This window comes from Netta rufina (genome assembly GCF_964035555.1).
Source record: "Netta rufina genome assembly, chromosome: 10".
Taxonomy (NCBI): domain Eukaryota; kingdom Metazoa; phylum Chordata; class Aves; order Anseriformes; family Anatidae; genus Netta; species Netta rufina.
The window spans coordinates 4,530,667-4,548,719 of record NC_140133.1 but is presented as its reverse complement, the minus strand read 5'-3'; the positions used below and the strand labels follow the sequence as shown (position 1 = coordinate 4,548,719).

The window sequence follows — 18,053 nt, the reverse complement described above, 5'->3', positions numbered from 1 at the left end:
TTAATTTCAGCACCACATATTGAAAAATTCACCTTTGTACAGAATATCCTAGTTTGGGGAGCAGTTCTGAAAAAGTGAGATTCTTCCAAGCCATTCGCATACTTTCTGGTACTTTTATTTTTCATTCAGGCAGTATTCTTCAGCATACTGAACTAATATACTCAAATTAGTAGTAAAAAAAAAAAAAAAAACACCCTAAGTTTATAAGGCTTGTATCTTTGTACAACGTACTGAAGTAATTCAAATTCCAGGACAGAACTGTGGAAATTCTTAGCACAGTTTGTCCGTATCTTATCAGAACAGGCACGCTTTTCCCACGGCCTGGCCGCTTTCCAGCAGTGCCTAAGCAGACTTGCTGGAAGCCCAGTTTGAATGGGAGAAGTAATCTTTCTGAATGGATTTTCTGGCAAGATTCCTGTTGCGTGTGTGGCTTATTGTTCTTGGTGATATGTCTACGTTTAACCCCCTAGATAAAAGATGTAGGGCCTTTATTTGTATTTTTTTTTAATGATGGGAGGGGTTCTGGAAAAATAATCAGGTCACAAATTCTATAAAATTCTATACACAAACTTTTTTTTTCTGTATTATCTACTTTTCCTTGTTATTTGTATATGTTTTTGAGCATGCTTTTGATGTAAAGTACAACGGCTGATTTCCTTTAACTGTTAAACTTTTCTATGGTCAAAGGATTTAGTAATTAAAAAGCAAACAGCTTTCTTTTCCTCAGCACAATTTAATGAATTTTTGTTATGCCAATTCATTTAATTTTTATAGGGAGATATTCTGTTCACAGCATAGCAATTCTCCGTAAAGCAAAGTTGTACTTGTGCTGTGAGAAATAAAAGAAGTGGTTGCCACCGGTGGCGTATCCTCAGTTGGTGTAAATGTCTGTTGTGTATTTACTGTAACTACAGTATGCTCACCCGATTCCCCAGTGCACTACAGGCCTGCTGTGGAGCTGAGCCAACTTCTGTGAGCTGAGGATCCGGCCTCTAATATGTATTACAGGATAGCTAATACGACGTTTAACCACACAGTAACCGCAACATACAAAGAAGTTCTATTTTAGCACTGTTGGGGCAAGAAAAATAACTGTTAATGCTGAAGGCTGAAGTGCAAATGATTGCTAAATGAAGGAAGGAGGCAGAAGAAAACTCTTATTTTGAGTTAACATGTGTAGAGACAAATTCTTAAGTCTCAAGGCTAAATTTTGGCATGAAAGATCTTTAAGATTTGGGTCTTTGTAACTATAACATGAAGATTAAATATCTTAAATTTGCATCTACAGAGGAGGAAGTAGGCATTTGTTTATTATCTGCAAAAAAATCTCTCTTTTTTTTTTTTTAAGCTAGAAAGAATGAAAGAATGATTTAATGAAGACATTGAAGTATAAAGGCCTTCTTTTTATTTTAACATATATATGTATTGTGAGCAGATTAAAAATAGAACAATAACAGCCTTTTTTTTTCTTTTCTTTTTAAAAAGGGAGGGTGGGGGTGAGCATGCAACTCCAAGCTTTGTGCCTACAATGCTTGGAAGGCTTTATGATTAATTTCATACTTAGGTTTCCAGATGTTGGATTTCGTCCCAACTTTTAAAGACCTCTAATGTTTAACAGGATATGTGCTGAATATAGTCTTTAACAGAGTTTTCTTTCATAACTCTAGGATCTATGAGAAAAGGTAACTCGGGAAAAGACTGCAGATTTGGAGCTGAGTCTACAGCCTTCTAGGAAGAAAACGAACAGCTCTGAAATGTGCAAGTTCGGGCTGCAGCTGTATTCGTTTGGGAAGACTATGGGTAGGTACCAGGGCTGGCAGCTGAGCTGTTTGAACGCCATCCTTCTCATGCTGCTGTGCAGCAGCATTTCCCATGCACAGAGGGACTGCACGGGTGCCGAGTGCCAGCCCCTGGACAACTGCATCGAGGACGTGCTGGAGCCCGGCGAGTGCTGTGCCACGTGCCTGCAGCACGGCTGCACGTGCGAAGGCTACCAGTACTACGACTGTGTCAACGTGGGCTTTATCAACGGCAAAGTACCCGAAGGGCAGTCTTACTTCGTGGACTTTGGAAGCACCGAGTGTTCGTGCCCCAAGGGAGGAGGCAAGATCAGCTGCCAGTTCATGCTGTGCCCGGAGCTGCCTCCAAACTGCATTGATGCGGTGGTGCCAGCGGACGGATGCCCTCAGTGTGGAAGAATAGGTTGTCTCCACGAGGGCCAGAAGTACGTAGCAGGGCACACCTTCCACATGCCCCCGTGCAAGGTTTGCCATTGCCCAAATGCTGGCGGTGAGCTGATGTGCTACCAGCTTCCAGACTGTAACACATTCGCCTTAAATACTGTGAGTCCCATGGACACTGAAGACAACGAACCAGAGAGGCACTACGATGATCCGTACAGCTACGACCAGGAGGCTCCAGAAGGAGACAATACCCAGGTGGAATCTCCAAAAAAATACAGGAGCTACTCTTCCCATCTTGAGCAAGAGAGCATCAGCCAAGAGCAAAGCGAGGATTATGACTACTTACCAGCCAGCATTGCTCCTTCAGTTTCAGCTCTGGCTGATAGATATGCCGAGGAAACGACCGTACCACTCACCACACCAGCACCTAAGCTGCCTTCTGAATTTCGCAGTGCCACAGAAAGAATTGAGCGAAAGAGAGTGCCCCGCACCACTGCAGCATCCCCCCAGCAAGTGACGCATAAGGAAGCACCAGCAACCACCAGTACTCCTCCAGAGCACACCACGGCCACCACTGAGACCCCTAAGCACCTGGGGGAGCCAGAGAGGAGACCCAAGGGGAAGCAAGGGGACAAAGAGAGGAACGAGCAAGAAAGAGCCCCACACTCTAAAATGAAAAAGCATGCCAGAAAAGAAGAACCAGGGAACAGTATTCATCTAGGCTTGAAAGAAGTGAATTTAACAGAGCCAAGTCCAGCAAAATCTTTCCATGAAACACAAGAGGGAAATGCTTTCCCCAAGGTAAAGTTCAGTGCCACAACCTCTCCCCCCGTTGCTCTAAAGGAAGATCGTAGTCAGTCATCCCAAAAGCAGTCACAGACACTTTATCGTTACCATCCCGAGGAAGATGGGGACCCCAACTCTATTCATGCCAACCCTAGGTTACCAGAAGGTAAGAACTACTTCTAGTGTAGATGTCTACATAACATATACGCATAATAATGTTGGTGCATATTCATTATTCTTTTCTTCTTTCTGCTCCACATGGACAAGAAATCAAGCAAATCTCCAGTTACTTTTTTCTCTTTCCAAAGATGGTTTGTGTTTCGTCTGACATCGTAGCTACTGTTTAGCTATTGCCTGCTTTGTTTTGATTTCACAGACTAGAGGGTATTTTCTGATGTTTTAGCTTTATTTCAGGTGATGAATTGTTAAAATCTGACCTTTTCCTTTCATTGCTTGCTCTTCTTCATTTCCAATGTGATGTTAGGAAAACATTTTACTGTATAGAAAAGGAATTGGATTTAATTAGTTATCTGCTTGGATCCTCCAGCTTCCAGCTGAATGTAATCATATTTGTAGCTTTTGTCTTTTACTGGGGGAAGGAGTGAAACAGTTGTGCTTCTAGGAGACAACGTGCATGCTACAAAAATATTTACAGCATTTGTTGCAATATTTATCCTATGGCTGAAAGACTGTCTAAGCTCGTTAGTGCAAGAATTTGATAGATACATTCAAACACAACTGGGGACCAGTAGGGAGAAAAAGGACTGCCTCTTGCTTTGTCTTTTTTGGGGGCTGGAAGTTTATGATGTTTATGATCAACTGTGGCAAGTGTATGTATTTCCTCTCTGCCTCTGGATTCTTCTTGACATCTGCAGTGAATGCTGATTATACGCTTTATGCAATGCTCATTACTGTAATGAATGCAAACTTCATCGCTATAAATTAGCACATATACAGCTCCTATTTCCAATTCATTTTTCATCAAATCAAGAGTAATATCTCCTTTTTCAAGACATAGCACAAAATGTTCTCATGAGAACTCAGACTGTGAGTAAAGAACTCAAACTATAAAGAATACTGATTGCTCTCTAGACAGGGATATTTCTTCCTGTGTTATCTAGGTAGCCCTTACACATCTTGAGCTGCCTAGTCTATCTACTTGAGAAGTTTAAGGGAGATAGGAGGTGGGCAGATTTGGAGAAGAAGGAGCTGAGGTTCTAGGTCCCCACACAAACAGCACGCTGTGTAAATTAAATAAAAGATATACAGGATCCATGAAAGGAGATGGTAGCCTCTTTGCCTTCTACTTCCAGTTGTGTTTTTATTGTAAATGTCAACTTCACAAGTCAGCTTGAAAAGAGCTTCAGCTCTAGAAATCAGTCCTACCTGAAGAACCTCACTGCATTACAGCAGTGTGCCAGGCAGCCTCACAGAAAGCAGGGTTTGAACCCAATGCCTTGAAATGAGAAACATGAGGTGAGCACACGTACCATCTAGAGGGATGTTGTTAGCAGATATAAACTGCTGAAAGTGATTCAATGAATAGTTAATGTGTTCCAAGCCTTACCTCTGGGCTACCTTCTCTTCATGGATACCCATTTTATTTCACATTTAGATATTTTCACTTTGTGAGTGATGAACCTAACAGGATTGGCTAGCTAATAATGCAAGGGGGGAAGTGAGCTGATTCCAACCTTCAAGTTGGTGTAACCTGAATAAAATGATCTGTTTATAACACCTGTGTCTGTGATAATGTAAATGGCAAAAAGCACCTGCCGAAATTGTGCACTGAGTTCAGCTGCAGTCAGTATTACCTAGCAGATTGTGTTTAAAGCTCTTTCCTTATATTTGTTGCAGCCTAAGGCAATATCTGATCCGAGCTGTGCATCAAGACTTTGCATTATACTTAGGTCTGAGTTGGGACTAATGAAATTTAAACCCAATCTACTTAAAATTAAATTGCCTCCCCCCTCCCTTTCCTCTCAAAAATGAGGGATTGGTGGAATGTCCTTAAATTTTCAATAAGGGGGTTTAAGAAAGCCTTTTTGAGGTGAAAGTGCTTGGTTGAAGAGCTAGCTGATACATTTTGGAGTCTCCTCAGTCTGTCATCCACAGGAACTTCTTGGCTGATAGAGGACTGGCTGTGGTCTAGATTAGGTCGTGATTCTTATTGGACAGTGATAAAATATGATGGATGTCTTGTCAGGTGCGAATCATCTAGCCTAGAGAAACAGGTTTGAAAACCATCAGATGTCATTTTTGCCTTAGTTGATATATATATATATATACATACATAAAGAATATTTAACAATATTCCTTAAATATTATTAAAAATAAATAAATAAATAAATAGCTCTTAGTGGCACAGCATGCTGTTTAGCTGTAGGTGGTGCAGCTGTAAGGGTGCTGGTGCTCTGGACCACCCCAGCCAGGTAGCTCCAACCTTCTTGAGGGAATAGCTGGTGGGAGCAGGTCTGCCAAGCATTGTAAGGGAATTGCAGGACCTTTCCCAAAACCAGGAGTCTCCTTTGACATGGCTAGCTCCAACACTCCTGCCTAGGGACTGCTGTATTTTCACTTGTTTTGTTGTTGTTGTTTTAATTGATGTGGCCGTGACTCATGTGAGTAGATCCATATGTTTCACGTAATAAAAAACATACATCTTCTGTCTCTTTGGTGACTCCTGGGCTGGTGATAGAGGGTGAATGATGATATTAGTCGGACTGGAAAGAAAAATTAATTTTGCCTGCAGGTGTAGAATGAAAGCATAAATTTTGTGTATGTATTCTAACTATATAGTGGCATAATCTGCCAGAATTGCCAAATACATTATTTTCTCATCTTTAAAAACCATGCAGCTGTATTGCTGTTTTCTGCAAGGACTGCCAACCTCGCAATGAAGCTGTATCACACCTCTGGGGGCCCTTGGGCATATCCTTGTCCTCAGAGGCTGCATGCAGGCAGCCCCAAGATGGGTTTGGGTCCTGCCCAGCTATCTGGGGTGCAGCGTGAGCTGGCCCCCATTGCTTCCAGCTCTGGGAGGGTGTTTAGGACGCTGTGAACAGAGCATGACTCCAGAGGGCCCGCAGTGTGCAGGGGTGATGCAGGCAGCCCAAGGGGCTGGAAGTGGCTGCACCTGTCCAGCAGTGGCTGCCTTGGAGAGGAGGGTTGGCTTAGGGGATTGTTTGGGGTCTTTTTGCACTTAATTGTATTTTCCTTCTTTTCTCATCAGTCTGCATTTGGGGGGATGAACTTTATTTTAGGTTTTCATTCCTTCAAACCATCAATACCTTTATTAAAATTTCATCTTAAATGCTTTCCCTCCCCCTTCCCCAAAACACAAATTTCTTTTGTTCCCGAGTCCCTGAGAGATACATTTTTGTGGGTCTAGGGATGTTCTACATATCTTATTATTTATTTTAGTATTTCTTTTTCTCTGGAGTTCAGAAAAGTATAAGAGGCTCCACAGAAACATTTGTTGCCACTAAAAATTCATCCTGAGGTAGATGGCTATTGCATTTGTTCTTCCTATTAGCTGTGTCCTGGCACCAGAATTCAGCTGTGGTTGGATCCCTGATGCCTTTGGTTTAAGTCTTGGCTTCTTTATGTATATTTTATGTATCTCACTTTGGTTTTATATGTAGTTGAGCTTTCATCTCCCAAGTCTCTGCTGCCTCATATGTAATCTAATGGTAGAAACGATGTGGAGTCCTTTGGTGCTCAGGAAAGGTAAATTTTGCATTCTGATGCTCCTTCTCCTTTTGTGCCTCACTTCTGTCTGTGTTTCGCTGTGAGGCTGGCATGTGCCTTCCCTCCTTGCTGAGGCACAGGCTGGGCCCCGGGAGGGGGGCAGACCCTGGCAGGGCTGCTGGGAGGCCTGTGCCGGCCTGTGCCTGGCCAGGGATGGGAATAACTGTGTTCAAAGGCTGCCGTTGTTGTCAGATGCAAGTGTATACAATGAGGTGTACTACTGAGCCAGCAGTTTGCCTGATTATCTGGGTGTTGTGTGAGGCCGGGCCTGCGCCATGGCTCTCTGGGGCAGCAGCGCTCGTGGCCCCAAGGGAGGACATGGGCACCACCACAGTCACAGTGACAGACCCCACAGCAAGCCCACAAGTAAACTGGTGACTCTGGGGAGCTGGCTTCTCCATGTGCCAGGCAGGAGGGGTGGAGGCAGCGCTGCAAGGCTGTGTGAGCCCAGCGGGCGCTTTCCAGCCTGTGACGGGGTGATGTTGGCTGCTGCTGCTGCCCAGGGGGGTCCGCCACCCTCAGCTCTGTGCCAGCCTGCACTGCTTTCTGCTGAGGAAACTTTCCGCTCTCCGTCTGTGCACTTGTCATAGATCCTGCTCGTAGACTAAAGAGCAACATTATTCAGCAATGTACAGGCCTATGGAAGTTTCTGTGGCAAATGCTAATTAATCCATTGCTAAAGGAACAGTAACTGTAAAGTAGAGGTGATTACTCAGCTGAGAAAGTGTAAATTAAATACTGTTACCAAGGGAAGGGATGAGATTTACGGAGACTATTGTCTTCATACGGTCTCTTTCCAAACATTGATCTTATCCTGTCATTTACTGCAAGAGCAACAAACGGAGAGAGTTTTAATTTCTCTATTTCCTCATCCTTAAAATTCCCTGTACAAGGGAGAGTTGAATAAAAACATCTTTAAAGATCTTACTGTAAAAAATTATTATTATTTTCCTACTCCTTTCCATTTTGCTATGCACTGCCAGTAGAGTGCTGTTTCTTGGATAAATGTAACTCAGGTAGCAAACAGTCTCGTTATGAATGTTTTATGATTTGCATTCTGGTTCTGGCAGGCCAAATAGCAATTTGCGTCTAGCTAGAACCATTGTGTTTCAGAATAGAGGTATTTTTCCACTTAAAGAAATCACCAGTTCTGGATGAGTTTATCATGGTCATTTTTAGAGATAAGGATAATTGCTCTCCAACTGAAGTAAATTGCACCAAGTAAATATTTGTGAGACGAGATCAGTGGATTGGAAAATAGCATTCATTGCATGTGAATCCTGATCAGGTAGGAGGTACTGGGAGGCTCTCGTGTAACTCCTCAGGATATAGCTGTGATTTCAGCCGTCTCATCTACTATGTTTGCTGAGGTATTGAGGCTGATGAAGAAAGATGTCTTTTACTTTCCTAACTAAGGACAGATGAGGAAAAAGAGATCCGTGAAGCAGGCCTGCAGTGAGGGTTTCTGAGGCTTTCCCAGAGCACACCAACACTTTGTCCTTCCTACCACTGCTGTAAAATGCACCAGAGGTGCGAGAATGCTGTGGATGGAGCTTTGGAAACATGAAGTCTAATTTCTGTGTGGGTTTTTTTTTTGTTTGTTTGTTTGTTTTTTTTGACATTAGGTAAAGTGTTCTTTCACGTTTATTTGAACTACCTCAAACTTAATCCTGTATTATATGCTCAGTCCCAGTTCTTTCTGCAATAGGAAAAAATAAGCTTTGAGCCCTGAAACTAGGATAACTGAAGAGTAAAAATAAACCTCGTGAGAGCAGGCTGAGGGGAGAAAAAGCCTCTGGGCCAGCAAGTATGAATCAGCATGAACTACAGCCCTGGGCAGCAGTGTTCAGTTGTCTCTTTGGTAATCATTGTTTTGAAATGGTAAGATTATAGAGTGAGATAGCATGAACGGGGTATAAGGCAGGATGAGATACTTACAGAAAGAGGGCTGAAATACTGTAAAATAGAGGAGCATTTTAAGAGAAAACCGCAAAATAGATCTAGTTGTTCTGCCAAAGATAGCATTCTTACCTTATTAAGTATCTGGACACAGTTTAGTGGGAAAAAGAGAAAATCAGGATTTTCTTTCCCTAATAAAAAAAAATACCATGTATGTGGGGGCTTCTAGTGCTGCTTTGCAGACCCCTTCCCTCGCTTATGTCGGTGGTGTGACCCCAGTGCCTGCGGCCGAGCGCTGCCACCTGACCCTCGCCAGCCCGGTGGCAGCGGGAGCCGTGAGCGGTGTGGGGACCGTGCACAGCCCAGCCGGCAGATCTGGGGAGGCCTCGCACCTCCACATTGTGCTCAGGCAGGGCACAGGGGCATGAAACATGGCTGGGGCTGCCCCACTGCCTGCGAGGTTTTAAGGAAACCTGTCCAAGGTGCAGTATTTACCACAGTCGTCTTTCCCTGTCCTTTCCTTTTATTTGTCTTCCTTCCCGTATCTAACAGCACAAGTAGGCCTGGATAGCCCTGCCTGTGAGAGCAGGATGAAGGGAACCACTGGTGCTGGGCTGAGGCCCCTTTGGCACTTTGCATTTTAATGAGACCAGTAATTTCAAGTGTGTGCGCGCTAAACACTGCTTGTGGCATGAGCCTGTGAACACGGGGTGCAAGGGTAAACCAAGCCCTGCCCCAGCAACATAAAGGAGTGCATTCAGCCTAATTGTTTGCAGACTCTGAAATAAGCAGTAGCCAAAGGTATCAAATCTCCAGGCTCTGGACTGCCAGATGTGGCCTGGGTTTTTCCAAAGCTCTTGTTTTCAGTGGATGCAACATTAGGCCCATATGAAGTGTTTTGAATTGTCTCTGTTAAGGAATTTGAACATGGATCTGGAGGGCTGATCCAACCTGCCAGCCCAGGCTTGTAGGTAGCAGCTCAGTATTGAGTATCCAGACTTGCCCTGCTTAGGGACATACTTTTTGGGTCAGTGTTAATTTTTTGTGTGTGTGTGCTTGTGCCTAGATGATCTCTCTAGACAAGTTTCTGCATGACTGCTGCCTGCTTGTTTGTGTTTTGGGAACTGCTACAGGCCAAGCCACTGCTAGCTTTCCAGCTGGCCAGGCTTCAGCGTGCTTCTCAAAGTCTGGTGCATTACTCTTTGTTGTTGTTGTCTTGTTTTTGCAAGAATTCCCCTAGTGAGCTCAAGCCCAAGCACTCATCGCCTTGTTCCATTCATCGCGTCATGTCCCTGAGTCCCCTTGTTGAAGTGGAGATACTAACCAAAGGACGTGAGATCCTGGAGAACAGCACTTCTGTGTGGCAGGCTTTTATGGTCTTTTATGGTGCAGGAGCTCATGATCTTTAGTTAGAGAAAACAGTTTAGAGAATTTTTTTCTTAAAGATGTGAAGGCCTGTGAAGTGGTGAAAGCATGATCATTGTATGCAGAATACCAAAGTTCTGCTCTATGCTTTGCTAAATACTTTGTTGTAGTCAGATGTATGCAAATTTTTAAGAAGCTAAGCAACTTACAGAAATGCTCAGGGCACAGGTCTTTTCTTTTTAAACCCCAATACCTGCCAATCTAGAAACTAGAGATGTTTGTGAAGGTGGTTTTCTGTCTTCTTGTGTTACCCATAAAATGAAGATGGCAGCTTCTCACTTTGGTGTGATCTTATGAATAAGGATGTGAATTACTATGGATGATGGCTGGCAGGTATGATGTGCAGTACAAGGTGGGACAAACACGCATGTTCCTTCAGATCTTGCTAGTCTTGCCTTCGTTAGATACACCCTGAAGAGCAGGATCTATTTCACAGCATCTGGTGCAATGATGTGGTATACTCAGAGTTTTCATCCACTAATAGCGCATCTTCTACAGCAAGTTGTTTTCCCTGCAGCACAAGAGCTATTATTCATTCAGTTGGCTGGAGCATTCATTTTATAAGGAAATGCACTGTGGTAAGTGTTGGCACCAAGGGGAGTCTCAGAGTGTTTCAAGAAAAAGTGAAACAGGATGAAGGTTTCGCACCCAGCTGGGGAGTGTATGTCGGCACTACTGGCACAAGCACAAAAAGCAGTGTTTGCCTGTGACAGGTCTTCCATGGTGATAGTGGACACAGTCAAGGATTTTCAGACATGAAAACTTAATGGGATTTAGGTACAAAGACAGTTTAAATCCTGAATGTTGAATTAATGAATCCATCTGGGGTTGGGCATCTATCCTATGATGACATGTAATAACCTAACCTAAAAATCCCTAGACTTCAAAATATTTTTGAAAACCCATGCTGTGTACCTATTTTGTAGAGCTAAGCATCATCCATCTTTTGTGATGTTAGTTTCATACATGTTTTGAAGAACATTTAATCTCAATTCTGAAATTAAAACATGCTGGAGACAAACTATAGAAGTAAGATGGGGGTCTTCTTATATAAATTAATTAAGCACTTGAAAAGACAAGGTTGTTGGGCTCATCAGGTTTCTCAGAGGTGTGATGTTTGTTGTTTATTTATAGTATATACCTGAGAGTATTTTCTGTATGCATGTTTGATACTTCTTAAGAAAACAGAATTTAAATGAGACTTCTTTGCAGTAGTGTTTGTAGTGTTATAATCGATCACTAAGGAATTAAAAATGACACAGAGTATAGCTCCTTGTTAGAGAAGCAAATAGAAGTAGTTAGTAATTTCTGATCCAGATTTTTTGAGACAATAACCTTTTGAACAGTTTCAAATATGTAGGCCAAATAAATGTAGCTTTCTAGCATATGCTTACTCATGAAAGGATTTGTAATTTCATTACCCTGGGCCTCACAGCAAGCAATATCTCTTACCTCTCAGGGATTCTTAGGTAACAAGCCAGCAGTAATTGGAATTTTATAAAGATCTCCTTATGTGCAAGCAGGTTTTATGTTTTATTGACTATTCCCAGTCTATCCGTGCTGTGCCTGAGATGACCAATTCTCTTCCAAAGTCACCAAAAATCCTAAAACACCAGCCCAAAGAACTGGTGTTGTTGACAGCAAGCCAAAGTCTGAGTGAGAGACGGGGCAGGGAGTAATTGTGCTATGGTTAGGCTCAGCAAACCTCCACTGCCTCCTTTTCTGCCTTTTCTTGGGGGACCAGGGAGCTCCCGCTGGGGCCACTTGTGTTTGCTGTGCCACTCTGTGCCTGTGACTCCAACAAGCACATAGCGGCGAACGAATTTGCAAGCAGTGACGTTACAGAGCCTTGGGGTCTGCAATTGTTCACTGCCTGGTGGAATGACTGGGTTTTACTCTATCACTGGGACCGCTGATGATGATGGAGTACCTAATTAAGTGGTAGACAGTTGCTAACGCGGGTGCTCTGGGGCATTACAGGGAGGCAGCTGCCTGATGCAGGCAGCTCGGGGACCAAGGGCTCTCAGGCTCACGGGGGTGTGTGGGTGGCGTGCTGAGGCTACGCGTGCCCAGCTGCCTCGCCTGCCCCTTGGCAGCCTGGTCATGCTGGGCACAGTTCTGACTGAGACTCATTCAACCCCTTTATACACCAAAAAAGGAGCGATTTAGAAAAAATGTGAACCAATAATTCCTTCTCCCTCCTTGTTATTGAGTGCTTGCTGTTTTGTGAGCCATAGGGATGCCAATTGTATTCACAAGTGCTCAGAGGTATTTGATTGTAGTTTTGAATTACCGAGTACTAAAATAAATGTTTATGGCTCCAACAACTCTGGGTTTAAAACCTATTAACAGTATAAACAGTTGCAAGAAAGGGGAGGACTTGCTTCAGTAACTTTTAAAAGATGTTATGAAAGTTGATGCTCTTGTGAACTGTTGCTCTGTGCGTGTATAATATAATCTTAAAAATAAAGAAAATCATCACACAAAACCTTGTAGCCTTTACTGTAATCAGTCATGTGCAAGTTATTGCTTACACCTCCGGTGACCTGTGCTGTGCAAGAAATAGGTTTGCATACAGTGCTAAACGCCTTTCCACTAAGGTAGTTGGTGAATATGTCTCAAGGGTACATAAGGTATGTGTTTAGGATGAACTTTATTCTGTATGAGGTTGCTATGTAAAAATTTTATTTCAAAAAGAAGAATTTGCATCTTCTCCCTTGTGTTACCTTCCCTGCTCTTGGCTGTCACAGAACACTATAAGGGATTTACCCCCTCCACCTGTGCTGCCTGTTGCCCCCTTCCCTTTCCCCTTCGGTGTATTTTTTATTTTTATTTTTTTGAGTAAGAAGCTCAGTAACACAGTCTGAGGTCTACAGTCTGATGTGGAGCTCTCACATTTTCCATATATTCACTGTGAGCAACAACTTCAGCAGTGTTTGGGTCCGAGGAGCTGGGAGTCTGACTGGAACTGGCTCATACACAGGGAACAGAATTGAGAAGAAAATGAATGAGTTCTTGCAAAAAAAAAAAAAAAAACATCTGGGTGTACTTCAGTTTCCTTTTCTTCTTACCTCTCACTATTTGTATGTTACCTTCTGTTTGACTTTTGATATATATCGGTACTCACTGGAATCATTTTCTGAGCACAAGTTAAATTGGTTAACATTATAGGGTTATACATCTTGTATGAAGTGAAGTATCAGTTTCTGATTGAGGCACCCCAAAAGGGTCTCAGGAAACTATTTTATTTTGCTGCCAGTAGTTTGTAACAGAATTTGTTGTACTTAATACCAAACCTACTGTGAGATGATAGCACATGACACATGCAAAAGAAATTCCAGACACACAAACCTCACTTCAGTTGGGAATAGAATTTCCTGAAAAGCAAAGACTGAAATGAAGAGCATGACATCTTCTCCAGTGAGCTTGGTGGCAAAAATGGATGGCCTAGTGAGCCTGATACAGATGTTGGTTTGGACAGATTTTCTAGAAGACTCCTGTTCAGGCTTGTCTTGTTTGTCATTAAAAAAATTAAGTTCATTACTGAAAATGTGTCTTTTTAATCAAATGGTGATTACGATATAAAACAGACAATTCTTACAAGTTTTTCCATAAGGTTAAGGTGCTGTTTTGTGTTGAAAAGCAGAATGAGAAACTCTCTGTTTGTTTAATGAAGTTTAGAGTGGTCTTTTTTTTTTTATTTTTTTAATAACAATTCTGAGAAATTACTAGAAAGAGGACTTTCAGATAAGAGCATTAAGTCGATGCATTTTGTGTTTGGTGGCATGGAAAGCCTTACACCTGCTGAGCAGCTCTGCCAAATGCATGAGTAACTAGCAAGTTGATGGCTATTTCTCTCCTGTGTTCGAGCAGGAATTGCAAGTCTACAGATACCTCTATAAAACTTCTTGTTTATGGCCTATAAGCTCCTGAAGATTAGTATATTTTTCCCTCTTTTCCAAGATTTTTTCCTCTGCAATTTGCAATAATTTTCCTTGTGTTGGAATTGCCTTGCATGAAACCAGTAATTTTCAGTTCCAAATTCAAAACTACAGTATTCTAGCCAACTGATTTTGTAAGATATTTACTCTGAGTAACTGTTTTTATTGAAGATAACATACACTTAAGTAATGTCTCATGTGTTAATGATAAAAACTTGTACTTTTACTGGTTCTGAATCAAAGCTGATAAGCATTGTCTTAACTCATGGCATTGAAATCAAAAGAGAAGTATAGTAAACATCAGCGATGTCTGAGTTTTACATTAGAGGGTTACATAAATGTTTAATTTCAATCAGTTTGGATTGAATGCAGTCACAAGCAAGTTCCATTTCTGTGTGTATCTTTTAGTGAGATTGGATATAAATGCATAGACTTTCCAAAACACAAGTCTTGTAAGTTTGCATTGTTGCATTAAACTAATGAATGTGCTTTAAATATGTTCATGAAACACAGACTTTTGCCTTTCCTAGCATTTGGCCCTGGGCAGCAATGATTTCAGTGTTGCATGTTCTCCTTTCCCTTTGTGCTCATCCCCAGGGACAGGAGCTGGTTTGTACTGTGGCATGCCCAAAAATCCATTGCAGGACAGGCGGAGACTCTCACTGCCTTGGTTTCAGGTGAAAGCTAATCACTCTGGGTGGAAAAAAAAAAAAAAAAAAGTTATACTGTTGGTTTCCTTACTGTTTTTGTTGGATTTAACCAACCAGTTCAAGTGAATAGAAGCTTTTGGAGTCAACCAGTACTTATATTCACCTCTCAGTGTGAATAAACTGCTATCCTGAAAAATTCTGGTACATGGCAAGGGAAGCCAGTTTAGGTTTACTATTTATTCTCTCACTTGTATACTAAGGTTAAATAAGTTATACACTTCAGTGCTGAAATGAACCTTCCTTTAAACTTCAGTCCTGAAACCCTGTTCTCTCCTTGGTGAGTGCTGACCTTGCAGCATGCCCAAACAGCCTGGCAGAGCAAGCAGCTGGTCTGTAAGGTAATGGCAGTGGTCTCAAAGGTGGAATGCTTCACCAGCACTGTTGTTTGCACTCCTACAGACTGGGATCTGACCTTTATTAGGTCTTGAAACCTGACCCTGATATTTCAGAGAGTTTACTCACTATTATTCAACTTCTAAATGGAGTCAGTAACATTTCTTGAAATAAGACTTACAAGGTCAAATCCTGTCCTGTCAATTGTGATATTAGCTCCATTAGTTCCAGTAAGCTATACGCTCTTTTTAGGAATATTACTGTACAATAGTAAAGGGCAACCGTTAGCCATTAGAAATCCTAGAAGTAAAAAGCTATCTTTAAAGAAGATCTCCTTATGTTCTACAGTGTGTATTGATGAAGTGAGTTGGTCTCACTTCACAAGGTTTTCCTTGCAGAGAAAAAAATAAAAAAGCTTGTTTCTGTCTGTTATGTTTTCCTGTCAGACTCAAATTCCTCTCCCAGATTTTACAGTTAATTTACAGTAAGTGAATACCTCATAAAATGTATGATCACTATACAAATATATTATTATAGCCATTTGTCTTCTTGTTTGTAAATTCCACCACTTGGGTGTCTGGGTACTGGATGTTTATGGGGATGCAGTTGATAGCGCCGACTGAGCACATGGTGCAATGTGGCACTGACAGCCAGGAATGAGCTCTTCCTGTGACAGGCACGAAGGGCTCAATGCCTTCCAGTCCAGCATTTCAAGCCAAGCTGTGTTTCTTTAGGAAAGAAAGAGCTGGTGTTGATCGATGAATATGCTTCTCCCATTCCTGCCAGTACAGCAGAACTGATGTTCACACTTCTGTGTTTTGAATCTCAGGTAGAAAAGTCCCCAGAGTTGATCATGCGCCTGACCACAAGCATATGGATTGAGGTCAGTTTTTCAGACGACTGTAGCTCTACTTTTTCAGACAGTAGAGAGATACCCATCAATGATTCCACCATTCTGCAAGCCTAGTGTAACTGCGTTATCTCATAAATACGTTAGTCCTTGTGTATTGCCACCATCCTAGGTCAGAATACTGTTGTTCCAGGAGCAAAACTTGCCTTATGTTAGTGCAATTGCAATGCAGGTAGGTCTTCATACGAGTGAAGAAATATTTACAGCACTTTCATATTTTATATTCTTTAATGCTGAGAAATTAAAATACATATATGCTGCAAGATGAAGGAATTAGTCCATATCCTGGAAGGCCAAAGGGTCACACTGCTGAAGCAGTTCTATTCTCAGCGATGAACTAGAGAGGTTTTCTAAACCTGTCTTGTTTGTTTTGGCTGGCTGTTTGCTGCCACCTTGCTGAGATTTTCTTTTGCTGCTTGAATCTGCTCCAGACTTCAGAACCTGGAAACTACCAGAGCTGATGACAAATGTGCAGTGAGAGTTGCTGCAGTGCAAGGAAAATACAATTTAGCAATGCTGTTAAGAGGACCGATATCTCTGTCATCATAGCCATAGCACGCTCAGTACCGTGGGGCTGTGTTGCCATTCTCCCAGGAATGGAAACCAAGTTATCTGGTTTCATAACGTGCCTCTCCTTCTCTGCTAGAGCCAGTACTACAGAGCAGGATTGTTCAGCAGTACTTCACATGGGACCGAAAGGGTAATGTTCAGGCATTATCTATGCCCTATCTTAATCTAGTTAAAGACCACATGCAGGCTCCTGCAGACCAGTTTTAGGGCTGCTCTGTGTGTGCAGCTGGTGAAACAGCTGTACCTGCATGCATAGGTGTGCGGGCTGAGCTAGAGTCTGAAATTTGAAGTTGGTGTTATTTTATATTTCTGTTAAATTACAGAATTATGGAGAGCATGCAGAATGAATGTGTAAATACAGCTAACACTGGTATATGGATTGTGCGTGCCTCTGTTGGGTGTCAAATGCCTTTAAAAAGTGCAAAGTAACTTCCAGCTGTGTGCTGGGGAGCTGTGATCAGACTGGAAAATGCTGTTGTCTTGATTCCCTCCTGGTTTCATATTCCTTGGTAGAAAGACTTTGTTTCTGACTTTGAAACTGCTGAGCAACTTTCAGCTACTTGTATATACATAACAAAACACAAACAAACAAACAAAACCCCTCTGTCTGACACTAAAATACTTCCTAATGTGTTCTCTGAGTCAGTCTGTCAAGAATGGGGCGTTTGGCTCTGCACCAGTGATGGCCACTGCCACCATCTACGTAACTGCAAATAGATTTATAAGCAGGAGTCTTTAACTGGCAAAATTACTCCTCAGATTTGCATAGTGCCACAGGAGTGTGCACAGGAATGTTTAGACTTGCTAGCTCCGTGTAAAGACTTAAGATATAAAAAGATGGAAAATTTAATCGTGTTCTTTGAAAGTGTAGGGTTGCAGAGATCCCCATAGGTTTGGCTGTTGGAGGTCCACTGTATCATAAGGTATCCCTGGGGACACAGGAAGCCTTTGATTTGGTAACTGAATTGAGCCCAAAGACTCAGAAAATCCTCAAAGTAATGCAAAGTAGCTCCTGGTTTGCAAAACCAACAACACATGGGGTTCTGCATTTCTAATTGCAGCTTGATAATGAGAGTGAATGTGTAAACAGGCTTCACCTGGCTTCGCGTTTAGCTGTGACATTTCTCACAGCTCAGACTTGCCTGCATTTTTCTTCTGTAACTACCAGTCATGCAAACTGTTTAATTTGACAAATTTCTGCCTTTTGCAGCAAGTATTTTTCAGAACAAGGACACAGTGAAAATCCAGCGTGGCAAAGTTGCTCATCAAGCATTGTGCCACACATGCTTGCAAAGGAGGCGAATTAAAACCATCTTGTACTCCAGCATAGGCATGTATGCCTTGGATGTCAACTACAAAATGAAGGGAGGCATGTCGGATGTTAAAATTTATTTCAGATAATCTGACATGGGAGGTGATTTGTAAAGATTTCATCCCCTGGAGTCATATAGCTGCCCAAAAATGCCACTGTTGCAAAGAGCACCTGAAGAGGAGTAAGGCAAATTTGGAGTGTGAAAGACAAATTAAGGCATTTATCTTGTTCAGA

The 18,053-nt window shown here is 42.2% G+C and overlaps 1 protein-coding gene across 2 annotated transcripts in view; it reads left to right on the top strand.

Moving 5' to 3' along the window:
- Positions 1–18,053, top strand: part of FBLN2 (fibulin 2) — a 103,449-nt gene that overhangs the window by 25,179 nt on the left and 60,217 nt on the right. For both annotated transcript variants that reach the window (XM_084292804.1, XM_084292803.1), the window contains exon 2: positions 1,668–3,135. In XM_084292804.1, coding sequence (XP_084148930.1) covers positions 1,755–3,135 — 1,381 coding nt within the window. In that variant the 5' untranslated portion in view covers positions 1,668–1,754. The remainder of the gene's footprint in view (positions 1–1,667; positions 3,136–18,053) is intronic.